Raw genomic sequence first — 20774 nt, forward strand, 5'->3', positions numbered from 1 at the left:
TTTCAAATATTGGGAAAGATCATAGGAATAGTAAGTGCCTTAGACATTACTGCAAACTTGGGGTAGGTTTGGGAGATGCAGTTATAATATATATATATATTTAATATATTTTGATTTTTTTGTACTTTCATTCTTTTTTTGTTATAGTTTTTAAAAGGGGTATAATAGTGCAACATTAATATAACAATAGTACATTCAATACAATACAATAGCAGAGTTGGAAGGGACCTTGGAGGTCTTCTAGTCCAACCCCCTGCCTAGGCAGGAAACCCTATACTGTTTCAGACAAATGGCTATCCAACATCTTCTTAAAGATTTCCCTGGAGGCAAGCTGTTCCACTGATTAATTGTTCTAACTGTCAGGAAATTTCTCCTCAGTTCTAGGCTGCTTCTCTCCTTGATTAGTTTCCACCCATTGCTTCTTGTTCTACCCTCAGGTGCCTTGGAAAATAGTTTGACTCCCTCTTCTTTGTGGCAACCCCTGAGATGTTGGAACTGCTATCATGTCTCCCCTACTCCTTCTTTTCATTAAAGTAGCATACCCAGTTCCTGCAACCGTTCTTCATATGTTTTAGTCTCCAGTCCCCTAATCATCTTTGTTGCTCTTCTCTGCACTCTTTCTAGAGTCTCCGCATCTTTTCTACATCATGGCGACCAAAACTGAATGCAGTATTCCAAGTGTGGCTTTACCAAGGCATTATAAAGTGGTATTAACACTTCACATGATCTTAATTCTATCCCTCTGTTTATGTAGCCTAGAACTGTATTGGCTTTTTTGGCAGCTGCTGCACACTGCTGGCTCATATTTAAATGGTTGTCCACTAGGACTCCAAGATCCCTTTCATAGTTACTACTATTGAGCAAGGTACCACCTGTACTGTACCTGTGCATTTCGTTTTTCTTGCCTAAATGTAGAACCTTACTCTTTTCACCATTGAATTTCATTTTATTAGATAGTGCCCAATGATCAAGTTTGTCAAGATCCTTCTGTATCTTAAGCCTGTCTTCTGGAGTGTTGGCTATTGTACCCAAACAAAACAAAAACTACATTTTCTATTATTTATACCAATTCATTCAGGGATCTTATAAAATCTACGTCACTGAGAACTAGGTTAGAAAACTTTTCTGAATTGTAATTCATATTCAGTTGTAATTTATAAAACTGAAATCAATTTAGATATAAATTGTAAAATAGATGTAAAACCATTATTCAATCTCTGATACATTAACTCTGTCAGTTATAAATGTTACTTAATGGGGTCTGAATGTTGGAGGAAATGCACACACAAAAGATGATTGAACTGGGGTAGAATTTACATTTGTAATGCAGACTGATTTAAAAGTTAAGTGTGAAGATTTTTCTGACCTTGGTTTAAGACAAGAAACTTCCTCCCATCTTAGCTATACTCATAAATCGTATCTTGCTGATTAAAACTAATTACTTGGTTCACATTATAAGCATGTTCAAAGTTGTGGGGGAAGGATATAGGAGCAGTGGAGAAAATCAGATTGATTTTGCCCAGCCTATAAATAATAACGTAACCCATGGCAATGGTAAGGCAGATACTATAGAATGAAATGAGAAGAAGACAGAATGCAACCTGAACCCAGAAGTCACCTTCTGTAACTAAGTCAGGTCAATTTCTCCAGTGCTTCCAATAAGATCTTGATGTCACAGGTGGATGATCTTATTAGTAAGCAATGTGCCCATCTGACAGCTCACTTTACATTAAGGACAAATCTCTACTGATTCTTTTTCCCATCAGTCTTTATATAGAAGTTATATCCCTAAGAAGATATACAAGTGATGTATCTCTATGTGCAGATAAACAGCTAGGCAGAGATTATTTATTACTAGGGCTATCATATCTGTGCTGAAAATTCTGGGTGATCACTAGATTGTTTCCTGTGATTGTATGGTTTTTATATTGCTTGCAGGTGTTGTGGCACGCTAGCGGCCAGCAGAGCTGGCAGCAGATTCAGACAGTGAGGAGGTTGGGGAGGAACATGGGCCAGTCCCGGAGTCTGGGGAAGGCTCTGATGAGGGCTCTGCGTCGGAGGCAGAGATGGGGCCAGGGCCGTTTGACAGTTATCAGCTGCTTTCAGAGTCAGACATGAGTGAGGCAGATGAACAGCTGGAGCGTGTTCCCAGTGTGTGCATGAGCAGAGCTACCAGACAAAGGAAGCGGCTAAGGAACAAGGGTCGACTTGGGAGTAAAACCACAGGTGGACGGTGAATGGCCCCTCCCATAGAGAATAAAAGAGGAGCGAAAGGGGAGGGGTGTTTGCAGGAGACAATTCATTCATTCCTGCATTCTTGCCAAGTATTGCGGCGTCTGAAAGATATCGGCCTGGCCACTTTCCAAGCCTGATAAAGGTTGGACTATCTTGAAAGACTGTGAACTATCTTGAAAGACCATGGGCCAGGACTTTGCTGGAGAGGAATTCACTGTAAATTAAATAAAAGGGGTTTATCAGGACGGATAAACCCCTTTTCTTCATGCTGCTGGGGAAACCTAGGTCAGAACAGCAGGTCTCCAGCAGGCTATACAAAGTTAATGATATAAAATTAATTTAAATAATGGCTCATTGAACAACAGCAGGTTGACTTAATCTACCCATTTCTCTTTGGTACAGCATGGACAAAATGATGACTCAGCCTTCCTTTAATTAACCCACTTCATGGTGGGATGAGATTTCCCATTCATAGATCTAGAGCTATGGCAAGGCTAAACCTGACTAACTACCAGCCACAAACTTACAAGTGTGAGAGAAATTAAATGACCTTCTGATAATGTTTAGAATTTCTTTTCCTTATTAGGACCTGAATATCTGAAGAGGAGGCTACTCCAGGAACTCATGGAAAATGAGGAGAATGTGGAGCATATGCAAGAAACACCCCCTGTTGAAGAGACATCTCCAGCAACACCTCCAGAAAGCCCTCAAGGTGATGAGCAGGAGTTTATGAAACCTAAGGAGAGTCCAGCTCCAACCCCATCACCATCTGGCACACCACCCGAGTCCAAGCGTGCTAAGCAGGGTTCTCAGAAAGATGGTTTTCTCAGCCCTGGGAACTGGAATGGAGATCATACCAAGAATGGGAATTATACAGGAAGTAGACCCAACACATCTTCTAGTGCTCTACTGACACCAGTGGAGAAGTCAGGAAGTAACAGCAGATCTGCTTCTCAGAGCCCCAGCCGCCCTAGCCATATGAAGATTGCTACTGATAGGATGGAGATCAAGCCTCTTGAAAGGATACAGAAAGAAGGTGAAGTTAAATTATTTGAGGGGTATCACAGTTATGCTGTTCGGACCTCTCCAGTTACTCCCCCAGTGGATAATGAAGAAGAGCCATTCTTGGACTCCACATTTCCTACTATGTCAAGGTCCCCGGAGCCAGAATCTGACGTGAAAGCAGTGGATCACAAATTACAGCTAGAAAAGAGGGAAAGTACACCTGTCACTCAACACGAACCAGGTCACAAAGAGAAAAAAATAATCAAGACAGAATCTAAGCTTGAGCCCAAACAACATCCACCTGAGCCGAAAGTAGAAGAGAAAGTAGAAGCCGTGAGCGAAACCAAGCCTGAAGCCAAGATGGTAGCTAAAACTGAGCCCAAGACTGTGGTGAAAAAAGTTTCTCCACCAGAAGCAGCCACAAAAGAAGTGGTAGAGAAAGAAGAGGTAAATTGGTTTTGTCTTCACAGCATGGATAGGTGTTCATTTAGCAGGTCTGCTTAGGGAGAGGGAAGTAATAATATGATAACCGTTTTCTAAATTTTCCACTTGCTGCTAATATTTGCGTGAAAATAGGTCAGCGCATGAACATTTTGAACTTTTTTGGAAAACTGCTCTTTATTTATTTATTAACTGTATGCCACCCATCTTGCCTGGGTAAATTGATACTTTGATCTTGGTAAATTGATGAGTTGATCTTGGTTAAAAAATTGTTTCAAAAGTCCAACATTTCAGTGTGACTTGAGTTTCATGAAAGTAGTACAACTGAGAATGGTGTTTAAAAACAGTTTGCACCACAACAAATTCCTGCACAACATCTAATTTCTAGGAAAAAGTATCCAAAGTACTATACTTAGGATTTCCTAGAAAATTTGCCTATGAAAATCTTTGCAGGTTCAAATTTAGTTATCGTGTTTCCAAGGAGCAAAGGTCAATGAAGAGGAGATTATTTAGACTTGAATCCTGCTGTTCCTTCAGGCGCTCGTAATGTTCCCTCTTCCAAACATATCCCATCATGTAGGAGCACTTGGGCTAGGAAGTATTGATCAAGTTCATAGATGCCCAATAAGTTTATGTAGCAACTTACTTCCAATAACTGAAGCATACATTACACCAATTTCTTCCCCTAAAAGCCATGTAAGCAACATGGGAAAAACGCTCCCCAGGCTATTGAGACTACATTAAATATGTTTCAGTTCAATACATGTGTTAGCAAGTCCATCAAAGAAGAGTTAGAAGTGGTAGTCACTAATATATGCTAGTCTTCTCTGTGTGGCTGGGAGGAGTATAACATTCCTTTGAGTCAAGTTTAATTCCAGTCAATTTCTTAGACCTATCCATGCAGTGTTCTTGGAAGTCATTTGCCATTTCCTTCTTTAGAGAAATCCTTTCCTAATTCCTTTTTTGGGGAGAGAGGGTCAATCATGATTCCTGGCAACTCCCTGGACAAATCCCTGCAAGGTTTTTTTGCCAAAATTTTGGAAGTGGTTTCCCATTGCCTCCTTTGTAGAGCCGAGATAGAGGGAATGGTCCATAGACTCCCAGCTGGTTTTACAACTCCCAGCCTCCCAGATTCTAGCTTGGTGCCAATCATTATACCAAATTGCTTCTCTTCGTGCTTCGTACTCTGGCTTGCATCTCTGGGATTCCTGGGAGATTTCCCATCTTTCCCTTTATTCTAGAATTGCATGATCCAGTGTTTCTACTTTTATCTTAGATGTGCAAAAAATGAACATACAATATGGTGTACAGTTCATAAATTTAATAGTTAGTGAAAAGCAGAAATCTTTATTATCTCTGGTTGAATTATCATTAAAAGTTACAGTTAATATAAACTTGAAATTAAAAATAAACCTTGCAGTTATAAAGAGAAGGTATTACATAACCCAAGGTTCTTAATCTTGTAATTCTAATGTATGTGGAGTAGGCAGCAATGGATGTTGCTCTAAATGTTGGTGAACTGTAACTCCCAGCACCTGTCACAACTGGACATACTTCCTAGGCTTGGGAGTTATAATTCAGCAGGATCATTGTGCATGTAGATGGATAGTCTATTTTTTTTGTTATGATTACTTCATATTTTGAAGGTATCTTTCGTGTAAGTCTTTGTTTTAAACCACAATAGATATTTAATATCATGCTCTTGATTTTTTCCCTCTTAGGGACCTAACACAATAATCATCTGCATGGTCATTTTATTGAACATTGGCCTGTCTATCTTATTTGTACATTTTCTGACATGATGAGATACTGAAACAAGGTAAGAATACCTAGGGTGGGGTGGGGGTTAGAGGTTTTACGGGATTACTGAGATGGTAGTGGTGGTGATGGTTAGAAGTTTTATGGATTTTTAATGTTGTAAACTGCATATGAACCACGTATGAATTGAGCAGTCATATAAATTTGTTTGGGATGCGGTGGCTCAGTGTCCAAGATGCTGAACTTGTTGATCAGAAAGGTCGGCAGTTCAGCGGTTCGAATCCCTAGTGCTGCCTAACGGAGTGAGCTCCCATTACTTGTCCCAGCTTCTGCCAACCTAGCAGTTCGAAAGCATGTAAAAATGCAAGTAGAAAAATAGGGACCACCTAGGTGGAAAGGTAACAACATTCCATGCTCCTCTGGTGTTTAGTCATGTCGGCCACGTGACCACTGAGACTTCTTTGGACAGCGCTGGCTCTTCAGCTTTGAAACGGAGATAAGCACCGCCCCCTAGAGTCAGGAACAACTAGCACATATGTGCGAGGGGAACCTTTTCCCTATAAATTAGTTTAATAAATAAAGAAGAGTGACAACATTTATTTAGACCCGTCCAAGTTTGGTTATACGATGGATGGCTCTTTAAAAGTTTTAAATAAATACAAAACTCTTGTTTTGATTTAAGGCGTAGTATTTTTGATTGCTCTTCCTTCCTATGGCTGGTATAGCTAAAGCGGTCTTTTATACATGAATACTATCACTATTTAGTTATTTATTCTGGGTAGAACTCTCATTTCTTATTTAATTTATTTGTTTGTTATTTGTCTGTTTATTTATTTATTAAATTTATATGCCACCCATCTCACTGTCAAGCAACTCTGGGTGACTTATTTTTAATTGTTATATTTATTGTTATAAAAAGCATTGCAAAGAAAATAATTTATCAGCCTATGCAGTACAATTATCTTCATGTTTATTCCAATTCATCCTCCATTCAGTTCAATGAGGATAGTTTCCAATGAGAACGTCAACATATTCACTGACACCAGTCATTTTTTAAACTTAAAACCTGGATCATCTCATTATGTGTCAAAGCAATGGCTGGAGCTTACAATAATTCTTAAATGCACAGAGCTCTGTTTTATGCATTTTTTTTATAAATGTAGAGTATTTGTTTGTATGATGCAAAAAAATAAGGGCCATGGTAATTCTAGTTTCTTTACAACATGTAATTTGAAAACATAAAAAATCCCTATGTGACAATATTAAAAATTATTTTTAATAATAATCTCACGTCTCTCCTCCAAGGTCTATTAATTACTCCATTTGTTCATCCATTTTAACTTCTCTGCATATTACCTCTCTATCGTTCTTTATACTGTTTTACCTTTCTGTCCTCCCCTAATAAGCTTCCTTTTAAAATTCTCCTTCACCTTCATATTTTTCTTCTTTTCCATTCACTATTCCTTCTTTCACTTTTATTTTGCATGCCCTGTTTTCTTGTCTTTCCCCTTCATCACCTCCTCAATTCTCTATATTCACACACCAGACTGCCTCCTTGTGCTCCTGGCCTCCACAACTGACTGATCCTTCCATATCCTTCCATATCCTTTATTCCTATGCTCGTTGTGTCTGTCTGTGGAGACTAGTACTATAAGCATTCCAGAATTTATGGAAAAAGTCAAAAAGAAAATTCGGCCACAGTTTGTATCATTTGATTTCGGTCAGAAAGGAAGAGCGGGGTGTTTGTTTTTCACAATATTCTAACTGAATGTGATGGGATTGTTCTCAGGCCATCGTGGTTTTTTTTAAAAAATAAGTTAAATAGAAATAAAAATGAATGAGAGAAGAGAGAAAGGTTGGAAAGATCAAGCCAAGTCATATATTGATATTGTCATTCCCTTCCTGTGAGCTTCTCCTGAACAATTCCTATTCAGTGTGTGCTATTCAGGCAAATTTATTTTGTGGATTAGTATGGGAGCAGAAGTGGTATTCAGTGGGTTCTGACCAGTTCTGGAGAACCGGTAGCAGATATTTTGAGTCATTCAGTGAACTGGTAAATACCACCTCGGACTGGCCCCGCTCCCATCTATTCTCTGTCCCAGCTGATCATGAGGGAATGGGGATTTTGCAGTAACCTTCCCCTGCAGTGGGGAGGGAGCAGAGATTTTACTTCCCCTGGAGTTGGGTGGGAATGGAGATTTTGCAATATCCTTCCCCTGCCATGTCCACCAAGCCACGCCCGGCAAGCCACGGCCACAGAATCAGTAGTAAAAAATGTTGAATCTCACCAGTATATGTGAGTAATACAAGCATGGCATTTTTTGAAACTGTAGAGCAACAACTGATACAGCCTTCTGTTTTTGCATGGTCTATTCTATTTTCTACCACAGGATGGCTGCTGTTACCATCAAATTATTAACCAGGCAAAAATAAATAAGAATGTGGGAAATAAAAGACAAGCATGGGGAATGGAATAGGAACTATATTGTTTATTATCCAATGATAGGGATTGTTTAAAAGCACAGGTAATAAACCAGAATATTAGCTATTAGTTTTTAATCCTTATGGAAAGCCTATCTTATTCATGGAACTGTCTGCAGTTAATGTTTTCCTAGGGTAGTATCTCAAATTTTAAACATTTTTTTTAAAAAATTATGAATTCTGTTACCTTCTTAATTTTTAAAATTTTATATCTTCACAGAAGTTTATGCTGGTCCAAACAACCATCCTGATCAGAGATAACATCAGCCATTCAGAGCTGTGTTAAAAGGAAGAAGCATAGAAGCACCCAGTGAGTGTACTGTGGTCATGAACCATTCACAATGCTTCTGGCAAACTTTTCTGCTCCAACCATAGCGGGAAGAGATCTCAAATTTTACAACTTCTTTTACTCTTCCTTTTGTTTTGAGTCTGCATTGCTTTGAAGATAATTTTGATGAACTACACTGCCACTTGTTGAAGAAACAAGGATTCATCTTAATTGTGGAATGGAAACACAAACTAAAAAAGTCTTTTCTTTGAATTTCACTGTGAAAGCATCAGACTTAATGGTACAAATCTTGCAATCCCCATATTTCTAAATTGTGCTGCAGCTCTGAATCATGATTAACTCCAAGAATGTGCTGAAGGTGGCCGGGGATGGGGGGCATTCATGCATGCCCCTTGTTGTATTTTGAGCAATTATCCAAGTCCCCGGGGAAAAAAACAGTTTGTTAAAAATCAGTAATATGGTCTTAGTCAAAAAAAGATAGAATCAATAGGAAAGGTTTAGAACCTAGGGCTTAAAACTTTTTCCTGTCTTTTAAGGGACTCCTCCCGCCCTCCCCAATCCTATATTCTGCATTCTAGAAGCTGTAGCTTTTTGTTCTTTCTTCTTCTTCTTTTAGCTCTATTAGGAGAGCCAAGGTATTTGGGCATTCACTTTTTCTCTCTTCCCCCACTGTCCAAGCTGATGCTTCTCTCCACCAGCAAAGCAACACATTCATTTCTTTCTCAAACCTTTTCAATCTCAAACTGAGTTTAGGATTTGGATATGAATAATTTTTCAGCCACTTTTGTAGCTAATATGGAAGTGGAGCAAAGCATCATAGAATGAAGAACTGACTCAGTTGGAACTATCTGGATATCTAAATGTCTAGCAGGCTTTTGCAGCTTCTTTTATCTCTTTGGTGTGTGGTTCCCCATATTTCTTCACTGATTACACAGATATGCTTTAATATGGCTAGCTGACAGTAGTGGGAGAGGGCCAGGGTAGTAGCTCGTTCTTTGCTTCTAAAAGTTTCCATTTAGATGTGCTCCTTCCTTAGCACTTGTAGCACCTGGGCCAGTAGCAGTTGAGAGACTCCGAGAAGTTGGTATATCAACTTGTCGACATTGTGTATAAGCCTAAATGGTTGCTTTTGTCAGTCATACTGGGAGTTATTTTCTTTGGAGATTAGTCCTATTAAATATCTTCTCAAAGCAAACGCTTGAAAGAAGTTCACCAAAGTAGTTGAAGGCTTTAAAGAAAAGAAGACTCTCCCAACCACAAGTGTCACAAAGCTTCCAGGATAAACTGTACACATCATAGAGCTATGCAGCACAAATGGAGCATCAGCCAGCGAAGCCAAGGATCCAGAAAGGAGTGGATGGAGAACTGGGACAAGAACGAAATATGGGCAAGCAATCTTCTTGATAACCAATTGGTAACATGTCCCCTAATTAATTCTAGGTATAGTTTCCCCATACAAACCAAAATGAATACAGCGTTAAGACAAAATGTTGGTTTAACCTGTTTCTAATTTTATTTAAGAAGTCTATCTTCTAAAACAAAGTCCCTTCCAACTCTGTTGAAGTAAACACTGCAATAAGAAGCTTTTTTTAAAAACTGAATAGCAGATCCCATTCTAGGACATAAGTAAAGTCACAATTTAAAAAAAATGAAAATAAATCATACCTTCTTTTATGGATTTCAGTGCAAGGGTGCTGAAATCTGGTCTTACTGTAAGCAATTCTTTTTGCGATGCTGATTAGCAGCAATGAAACACCACGAAACTTGTTTAGCTTACTAACTTATAGGCTGCATTTAATGTGGCTTGCTATAAATGTTAGTAGATGAAATCTGTGCTCATTTAATAACTATAAGGTGCCTTGATTATTTTTGTTGCTAGTTTTGTTTCTCCACTTCCCACCCTAAAATTAGACTGTGGCAAGATCTATTTTACACTCCATCCTTTTCTGTATTATTCAGATGGTTTGTCGTTGAAATTTCAGTATGTGAATCGGTCTTTAAAGTGTTGGCTGTTCCCTTTCCCAACTTTCTTTGAGGCGGAAAGAACAAGGATTTTGTTTCCAAAAAGATTTTTTAAAAGTGCCTTATTTAAAACTGACAATGATTTGTTATACGTATATCTATATCTATAGTGACAGTCCTTGGAATTGCAGGTGTGGGTTAAATGTGCGCAAGTAAAATAGAGTGGAAAATTAATAGGTTACTGTATAAGAGACTGTAATTGTAGGTGCCAAAAGGTGACAGGATTTTAAGTGGAGCAGGTGAACTGTGTTTTCAAACCAGGTGGCTTACAACTCATGAATTGCTGAAAATGAATTTGGAAGTCAGGAGTGCTGTTCTTGATAGCTTGTTTAATAAATACTCTGCTTTGAAGGAGGAGAAAAGCAAGATTTCTAACAATGAATGAGGTATGGCAACACCACTCAGAAAATTGTGCAAACTATCTTGTCCTTCAAAGGATGGAAATATTCCTTCAAAAATGAAATGATAGCAATATAGGCAGTTTTGAGGCTTTTATTGTTACATTTCCTTTTCATCTGAATATATTCCCTTAAACATAACCAGGCTGTTATTTGCTTTTGAAACTTGACAGCCCCTCCTCTGGCTGTCTAGGTGTACAGTTTAGTATGCCAGCAGCTTTACAACAGGGAAAGTGATTTTGTTTGAAAGACATCAATGTCCTTTATTTATCATGAAGCGCAAAATTGAGTCTTTTTTGAAAAATATTAGGGTTATTCCCATCCACCTCTGAATTCTCTTTTGCAGAAATGCTGTGTGGTTATTTTCGTCGTTATGCTTTGTTCTCTGCAATGTAATGACAAGGATAAAGTAAATGCATTTGCTGTTTGTGGCATATATAGGGCAGGATCCACAGACTATCCGTCCAGAGGCTGTTGTTTTTTAAAATTATTTTATTTTAGACAGCTGGATCTCTATGCCAAATTACAAAACTGATTTTGAAATTTGTCCTTTTCAAATGTAATACGGCTGATGATTACAGCACAAAATGCTCTCACTTGGAGTGCAAAACATTTTTGACTGTCCTTGCCATGTTTGTTTGTTTGTTTGTTTGTTTGTGTGTGTGTGTGTTTGTATTTGTGTTACACCCCTGGTATGCCCAAATATGGGAGGGAACTCACTGCTCCCCCTTTCTGTCCTTCGGCTCATTGCAGGAGACCATCCAGGCAGAAAACCATATTTTTATTGTTCCCTTTGTTATATTTGTGTTGTATTTGTGCTGATAAATAAATAAAGGGAGACTAGTATAGATCTATTTCAAGCTATTTAGTTCTCATCAGCTAGCCATACCCTGGTTCGAATCCCAGTAAGGGTATGGCTAGCTGATGAGCTAAATAGCTTGAAATAGATCTATACTAGTCTCCCTTTATTTATTTATCAGCAATATATATATTGAGAGAATGAGCTTCTAGGTACTTGTGCATACATTGGTATCCTTTGATTCACTACCAACTGCTTTGTTTACATTAGAAGGACAGGCCTTCACCAAAGAAATAAATAAGTAATTTAACAGAGGAAGAATGAATCATATATGGCCTTTTGGCTCTCAAACAATGCCAGTTCTTCTTACAGTCCTGCGAACCTTGACTTTTAAGATTGTTCAAAGGATCTTCTCTATTCCTTGTTCCAAATGCCAGCTTGAACAAGATGACCCAAAAAATCCAGAGCCTCCTATGGAAGTCCCTGCAGGTGTGAGTTTTTCCATTTGTGCCCAAGAGGCCTCTTTTAAGATGAATGGAAAGGTCCTACAGGAAAGAGATCTGCCTCCTACTTCTTACCTCTTCCAAATAACTTCAGGATTGGGACTAATGTGTGCACAAGCCCTGTGGAGCTTTGCTTCCTCGGGTGAGCAGGAGCAGGTTTACCTCAATTTGCATGCCTTCAAACATAGTTTGATATTCTTAAAATGTTCAGGGCTTTCTAAATGACAAATGTATCATCACCAGAAACATACCTTTTGAAATCACATGTTTTAAAAATAAAAATAAAAATTGACAATTTGTGCAATGCTATCCAGGACCTTTTATTTGCTGTTCTTCTGGATTATGTGCAATAATAAAAGGTTCTTTTGTTCACGTTACCAGCTCTGATTTATTTTAGGTGAAAGCAAGTTTTGTATCTGACATGTTTTAACAAACCAGAGATGTATCAATGTTCAACTGCAAAGTCCAGCCAAAGCTAAACTGTTTTAAGCAACAAGGCTTTAAATGGGGCATGCATTATGTATATGTCAAAAGTTCACCCACATCAGTCTTTAAAACAGGAGTCTCCAACTTTGGCAACTTTCAACTCTGGGAGTTGAAATCTACCAGGCATAAAGTTGCCAAGGTTGGAGACCCCTGCTTTAAAACATCTGTTAGATCATCCCCAAGAAATTTTGATTTTGTTGGGTATGTCAGATTGTTACACAATTAATAATAAAAATTGGCCGATCTAGACTGTGACTTAAGCAGTCTTCTTGCAGCAGGGGATGAAGTATACTGATGATACTTAATTAAACATCCCTATTTCAGGCCAAGCAAACAATGCGATCAAGGTCCTTTCCCAATATTTGTGGGGGACCAAGATGCAGGCTTTGGCTTAACCCTAGCAAGACTGACTGGGTATAAAATTTAAGGTCCCTTGAATCTGCGTATTTCCCACTCTCACTTCTACATGGATTAATAGGTAAAGGTAAAGGTTCCCCTTGCATATATGTGCTAGTTGTTCCCGACTCTAGGGGGCGGTGCTCATCTCTGTTTCAAAGCGGAAGAGCCAGCGCTGTCTGAAGACGTCTCTGTGGTCATGTGGCCGGCATGACTAGATGTCAAAGGCACACAGAATGCTGTTACCTTCCCACCAAAGGCGGTCCCTATTTTTCTACTTGCATTTTTACGTGCTTTCGGACTGTCAGGTTGGCAGAAGCTGGGACAAGTAACGGGAGCTCACTCTGTTACGTGGCACTAGGGATTTGAACTGCTGAACTGCTGACCTTCTGATCGACAAGCTCAGAGTCTTAGCCACTGAGCCGCCACATCTCTAGATGGGTTAATATTCCACCAGATAAAACTGCATTACTATTTTGGAGTCTTCTGGATTCTTGACTCCTGACTGAAGAGCAGGTAGAAATCACAACCAGAAGAACTTTTACACAAATACATCTTATATGCCAATTGTACCCATTCCTAGATTAAGAGGCACTGCTTATATTCACTTATGCCTTAGCTCAGTATTAGATTATTGCAATGTGCTCTATATTGGGCTGTCTTTCAAGAGCATGTGGAAGCTTCAGATTGCCCAGAATGGGTAAACTATGACACACCTGTGTAATAAGCTGCAATATTATATATCAGCGATGGCGAACCTTTTTTTGGCTCATGTGCCAAAAGCGGGGGGAGCACAGGGGGGTCATGCATGGGTGTGCCACACCCATAATGCTATACGCACAACCCGAGGCATTATAGGAGCCTGGGGAGGGCGAAAACAGCCTCCCCCGCCCCACCAGAGGCCCTCTGGAGGCTTCAGGAGCTTCACTGAAGCCTCTGGAGTGTGAAAAACCGTATGGGCAAACCGGAAGTTCAGGAACAGACCTCCAGTTTGCTCGTAGGGCCAATTTAGCCTTCAGGGGCCTTCGGTTTGCCCGTAGGGTCGTTTTTTGCCCTCCGAAGCCTTCAGGGAAGCCTCAGAAAGCCTCTGGAGGACTAAAACTGGCCCTACGAGCAAACCGGAAGTTCGTTCCTAAACTTCCAGTTGTCATAGGGCTGCTTTTTCACATTCCAGAAGCTTCCTGAAGCCTCGGGGGGGGGGCAAAAATGGCCTCAAAATAAGGCCGAAGTCAGCTGGCCAGCACATGCACGCGCACTGGCCACCTGACAGAGTAACGCCTCATGTGCCCTGACAAATGGCTCCATGTGCCACCTGTGGCACGCGTGCCATAGGTTTGCCATCATGGTTATATATCATTCGTGACACTGAAAGGAAAATCGGGTGTTAAAATAAGTAATTGCACAATTCCTTTTTCAATATTTGCTGAACAGGTTTGACAAGCAGCTCAGCGCTGGCGAGATGGTAACTTCCAAGAAGATTTATTGCAAAGATTATTTATTTATTGAATTTACTTGCCACCTATCTCGTAGCAAATGACTCCGGGCTGCTTAATCGTTGTAGCCATTTCATATTACATTTCAAAGCTAATGGAGGAACATCTACCGACACGTCTGATCACTGTGAGATGATACAGCAGGGATAAGATTCCATGCTTAATTCCTTAGAAAAATTCCAGTCCAGAAATACCAGTTGCCAAGGAATGTGGAGGGCTTATAAAATAACTCCTGTGAGAAGGTGAATGGCTCTGCAAACAACTTTCACTTTTCTTAGCTCTCTAATTATTGGTGCTGTGGAACCCTCTGCTGGAAATAGAAAGCCATGATGGAAAGGGTCACTTTTTGGCACCCCCTCCCCCCAGCTCCAATTACTGCAGTAGCTTGTGGGGGGACACACAAATGCTACCACTGCAACTTTCACTACTTGAATTCTGCTAGACGGGGGAAAAAAAAGATGGGGTGGGGGGCTTTTGCCTTCACTTGCAGAAGGAATTGATTTACATTCCAGCACACCTCATATCCTGAAACCCAAATCTGATCATTGAACAAATCACAGAAAGGATGTTTAAGTCCTGCCATCACAATCTTTACAAAAAAAATTTTTTTTTTAATCACAACGGAAGTGTTTTCAAGGGACTTTTTCAGTAAGGATCCTACTGTCAGCATTAAAGGTGAATCCTGTTGATTTTTTCCCTTTTAAAAAAATGCACATAGTTTGAAATGTCTGCCTACACGGGATGTCAGACAGTTCAAACATGCATGCAGATGATGGGGAAGCGGGGGGGGGGGGAGAAGGTTGCAAGTCACAAGCTCAAGTCAGCAAGGAGACAAAGGAAGCAACAACTGAGGATGTTCCCTTCTAAACTCTTAATTTACTGAAATATTTTAACTGGTACATTGATGAATGGAATCCAGTCAGCCAAATTTTGAGAATGAAATGTGTAAGACCACTGATATCAAAGGATAGTAGCAGGATGGATACTGACTCCATCTCCAATCCAGAATTAAATCCTTGTCTTATGGGAAAGCCCTACTGTACTGTTAACTATATTATAACACTAGCCGATAACCCGGCGTTGCCGGGTTATAAATAAATATTTTTAGGGGGGAAATGTCCGGACCAAACGTTATTTCTAATGTTGGATTTTCCCCCTTACCTGAGGGACCCCCCTTTGTGGAGTACTGTGAAGTGCTTACCATGGCAACTCCACTGCGTTGTACAATAGAAGCCAATATGGTAGTATGGCACAACAGGCTGTATCTTAACAGAACACACACAGTGTGTTAGGTAGAGGTGGGTTACTCCTGGTTTGGCCTGGATTGGGTGAACTGGTAGTGGCGACAACGGGAGCCTCCAACCACCCACCCGGATGCTTCTGCGCATGCGCAAGCCAGTAGTAAAAAAATGGAAACCCACCACTGGTGTTAGCCCCACAGTCATTTTCTTCAGAGAGTAAATCATCTGAGTACCAAATCTGGTTGAAATTGCTCGAGATGTTCCAGAGTTATGCTGGAAAACACACACATACACGTACACACACACACACACATACACAAACATTGGTAAATAAATTTTACATTGATTCAGTGTACATTCAGTTTTTGCTTGATAAAGACCTTTAAGCCAGGAGTCCCCAACTCCCGATCCATGGACTGACACTGGTCCGCGGCATGCCAGCAACCGGTCAATACAAACAAGCAAAGCCCCATCCGCAAGATGCAGGCAGCACACAAAACCACCACCTCCCCAGTCCATGGAAAAACTTCTCTCTACAGAACCAGTCCCTGGTGCCACAAAAGTTGGGGGACATTGCTCTAAGCTATGGTAACATGTATCATTCTTTCTTCCTGGTGCCTTGAACCTTTCATCTCAGGATGCTTGGCTCTGGAACTCTTTCTCTTCTCAGGGGGAAGAAGGGCAAAACCAATTCAGAAATTAACTATCCCATTTTTCCCCCATTTCAGAACCATATGCATTACAAACTGCACCTTGTTCTGTGGCTGGAATTTTCCAGTGGTGAAGTGTTCTTTTCCCACACATTGTCCAGTTGGCTGTAGCACCTCATTTCTCTCTTTATAAATCCGTTTTTCACCCTTTGCATGAAAATGGATTATTTAAATTCTGCTTCTTAGGACAAACATTCTCTTTACCCTAATCCAAGCACTGTTAACATTTCCTTTGGGACTAATTGAGTTTACGATTTTAGATACCTATTGTAAAATGGAAGATAGGTATAGAGACCTCAAGATAACAACCACAGTTTCATTAAGTTGGTTTAGAATTGGATGCAGAGAAGTGGCGTAGACGCTTTATTGAAAATAAACTCTGGACCTTGTCAGTATAATTTACAACACATGAAATCCTTTATGACATGCATCTCAAAAGCACATATGGAGGTTTAACAAAATGATTTGTTTTCCTTCAGCTTGCATACAATTTTTCTTCCTTAATAACAATGCATTAAAAAAAACACTGTATACATCCTTGGGATATCTATTTTCCCTTTGATGAACAGTTGGACAGAAGATTGCACAGCAGAAAGAATCAGAGAGAGAGAAAGCTAAAATGAAAAGTATAAGTTTTAAAAGAAAGTATTGTTACAGGTGGCATGAAATAAAAGAACGATAAACTTTCATTTAAAAATGGCATGTTAATAGGGTGACCTGTATTGTGTAAGTCTTTTAACAGGCAAGATCCATAGTGTGTTCTCTTCCATTATAAAAGGGGGTGAGCAGAGCTCTCTGTCTCACACAGTCATAGTCTGAATAAATAACACAAATGAATTGAGAGAGGAAAGAAGGGATGGAAATCTTGATATTTCTCTACCCAATAGAAGGCATCTTACATAGATATGCAAAGCCTTTTAGACAAGGAGTCTAAACTAACTATTTCTTATTGTGGTGGACGTGCCCAGTAGCAAATAAATATTGGAGAGCTTTTTTGTCTGCTGCAGAGCTTCTCCCATACCATGCATGAATGCCGTATGTCAGGACACTCAATAGTGCTGCAATAGTAGGACAGAAGTAGATGCTTCTTTAGCATTCTCAGGAAGTACAGCCTCTTCTGTGCCTTCTTCACAAGGATGTTAGGCATACTAACAGGAAATTATAACAAAAAACCCCAATATATAATGCTACATATAATAACAGCGGCCAGAATTGTTTACATACAAAATTGGAAAAATGAAAATATACCATCTGATGGAATGATGATAAAGAAAGTGCTAGAGTGTGCCGAGATGGATAGGCAAACAATGGTAATAAAAGATAGAGGAGAAAGTGAATACTATTTGATTTGGAATATATGGTACAATTGGTTAGAGAATAGAAGCAAAGATTAGGAAATCAATAAAGAAACATAATTAATGAACTAGATAGAATTAAATATAAATATAAGGATAGTTAAAGAACATCTAACATTAAAGTATGATAAGATGTGATAAAATGTAATGTATATATTTAAATAACTATAATAATTACACATTATGTATACATTACTCTTGTGTGTGTGTGTGTTTTTAAATGAAGAAAATTGCTTTATAAAAATTAATAAGCTGGTGCCTATAAATTTGAATTCCAACAAAAAAGGTAATCAGAAATGGGGATATACGATACGTTACTAAGTTTGGATGGAAATGGAAAATGCTTAGAAAAAACAGGTGATGCTGCAGGCCAATACAAGATCGTGCAATTGCATTTTTGGAAGTTAAAAATATGTGAGTAAAATGTCTGGAGAATAATAGAACAATAGAGTTGGAAGGGATCTTGGAGTTGAATTTATATTTTATTTGACCAAGAAATAAAGGAAGAGTATGGTGGATCTATTTCAAGCTATTTAGCTGTCATCAGCTAGCCATACTCTTCTGAGATTTGAACCCAGGCTGCTTGCATATTAGGTAGATGTATTAACCTCTAAGCCACGGGCTCTCCTCACTTTGTTGACTATACCAGGGGTGTTTTTAAGTGTTAAAATTAAGTGTTTTTTCTGTTGAGACCAGTCTATCTGGGCAACCTGGTCTACCCAAATATGGGACAGAGTATACTTGGAGGTCTTCTAATCCAACCCCCTGATCAGTCAGCAAACTTTATACAATTTCAGACAAATGGTTGTCCAATCTCTTCTTAAAAACTTCCAGTGTTGCATTCACAACTTCTGGAGGCAAGTTGTTTCACCAATTGTTCTGTCAGGAAATTTCTTCTTAGTTCTAGGTTGCTTCTCTCCTTGATTAGTTTCCACCCATTGCTTCTTGTCCCACCCTCAGGTGCTTTGGAGAATAGCTTGACTCCCTCTTCTTTGTGGCAACCCCTGAGATATTGGAAGACTGCTATCATGTCATCCCCATCCTTCTTTTCATTAAACTAAACATACCCAATTCCAGCAACCATTCTGCATTTACTTGCTGTTAAGAAAGTTGTGATTCTTTGAAGGGAATTGGAATAGAGGTGCTTGTGTTTTCTGGAAATAGTAACTCTTGCTTTTCTAATTTAGCTCCTGCTAAACTACTTTCTCTTTTACAGTTTTTATGATAAAAATAGCAATAGCAATTAGACTTATATACTACTTCATAGTGCTGTACAGCCCTCTTTAAACAGTTTACAGAGCATATTGCCCCAACAACCTGGGTCCTCATTTTACCGACCTCAGAAGGATGAAAGGCTGACTCAACCTTAAGCCACTCAGAATCAAACTCCTTGAGTGAGCAGTGAATTAGCCTGCAGTACTGCATTCTAACCACTGTGCCACCAATTTTATTATAAACAATAAATTGTCTGTTCCCATATGCCCACTATGGGTTCAGCCTATTACTTGAAAGACTCTTAATTTGATTGAAATTATTCCAGGTTTAAATTGAACGTAATAGAATTAATTACCTGGAATTCAATTATTCATGGTCTAATATAGGAATGTCAAAGTGGCGGCCCATGGGCTGGAAACATCACTTGTACGCCACACGCCCCCCCCCAGCTCCGCAAAGGCAAAAAACATCATAATACATTATGTGATGTGATCAAGTTTGACACCCGTGGTTTAATAGATAGTCAAAATGAACTTTGGAAGTCTCAATGTTGCATAATTTAGTTTATTATTTAAGGTTTGTTTCTGCTGTTCTAAACCTCATTTATAAAATATGGCCAGTTGTAAAAAGTTATAATCGTCTCCTGTAATGAATTTTTTCCAACGGTGGAAAAAAAGATACAGGGCATATAATGGGTGATTTGAGATATCCGCAGTTGTAGAGCTTCAATGCTATGATGAAGTTTCATGTTTGGCCTTTTAAATTGCTTTAGTGAAAACAAAATGAGAACCACTTGTAAAGGGTTGAATTTTAATAAAGTAGAGAAATGTTCATGTTTTCGGCAATGCATTTTTTAATGCAACTGAATCACATATATTAAGCTCACAACACTGCATATATCATACATGTACCTTTAAATTTCTTTTTTTAAAAAAATTTTATTTTATTTTTTCTTTGAAAAAGACAAAACAACACATACAGAACAAGAGCAAGGAGGGGAAAAAAGAAAAAAAACACAATTTCATCAAGCATGTCGTTTGGTTACAAGTTTTTGTGCAACGGTTTTTACAATTAGGAATAAAATCACTGATTATCCATTAAACATAGTTAAATATTTCATTGAGCATTGTGTGTTCAAGTTACCATTAATATTCTTTCATTTGTGACAACCCTTATTTCTTTACCTCCATAATTATCTACTAGGTAACAATAAGTCTTTATAAAGTTATATCATCAATCTAGAAAAAATAAGGATAGAAATTGTCAAAAGAAAAATTAATATAAGACATTTCTACTTTCCATTAACCATAAAATTTCCAATCATCCACAACTCCGAATGTAATTTTCCATTATTGTTTGTCGATCCATGTGGTCATTAAGTATTTCAGTCTATATTTATATCCATTATTCATTACATCATCATTATTCCATTTTATATTATAAAATAGTCACCAGCTACAATCATACCTAACAATTTAGATCATCTCACTCTTATATATTAGATGCATTATTATTCTTATATCGTATAAGTAAGTAGTCTGTTTCATAATAAAAGCTTAACACCTATAAAAAGAGAAAAAAGAAAGGATTTTTTTTCATAACATTAAGCATAGCTTTCTATTATTATTACATATAAGATAAGATAGAGGGAAAAAAAGAAAATTCATTTCCAGGTTTTTTTATCCAACCATTGATAAAACAAATCCCATACTTTATAGAATTGCTCATCCTCTAGTTCTCTAATTTCAAATGTAAGTTTACATGTACCTTTAAATTTCTGATGCAATGTTGCATTGTTTGAACTATGTTTGAAATATATGCATCAGAATAAAAAATAAGCATTTCAGTGTATGCTTGTAAATGTGACTGCCCTCTGGGTAGAAAACTGAGCTATGCATTGAAATTATTTTATTTATTCTTTAATTATGGAAAATAATAGTGTTCATT

General features: G+C 38.6%; 1 protein-coding gene across 2 annotated transcripts in view; it reads left to right on the forward strand.

Annotated features, from left to right (window-relative positions):
• Positions 1–12308, forward strand: part of JPH2 (junctophilin 2) — a 72542-nt gene extending 60234 nt beyond the window's left edge. For both annotated transcript variants that reach the window (XM_081947874.1, XM_081947873.1), the window contains exons 4-6: positions 2822–3687; positions 5403–5500; positions 8141–12308. In XM_081947874.1, the coding sequence (XP_081804000.1) occupies positions 2822–3687; positions 5403–5483 (947 nt within the window). In that variant the 3' untranslated portion in view covers positions 5484–5500; positions 8141–12308. The remainder of the gene's footprint in view (positions 1–2821; positions 3688–5402; positions 5501–8140) is intronic.
• The last annotated feature ends 8466 nt before the right edge of the window (positions 12309–20774 follow it).

The sequence above is a fragment of the Natrix helvetica genome (assembly GCF_964273705.1).
Source record: "Natrix helvetica genome assembly, chromosome: 3".
In the NCBI taxonomy this organism is placed as follows: domain Eukaryota; kingdom Metazoa; phylum Chordata; class Lepidosauria; order Squamata; family Natricidae; genus Natrix; species Natrix helvetica.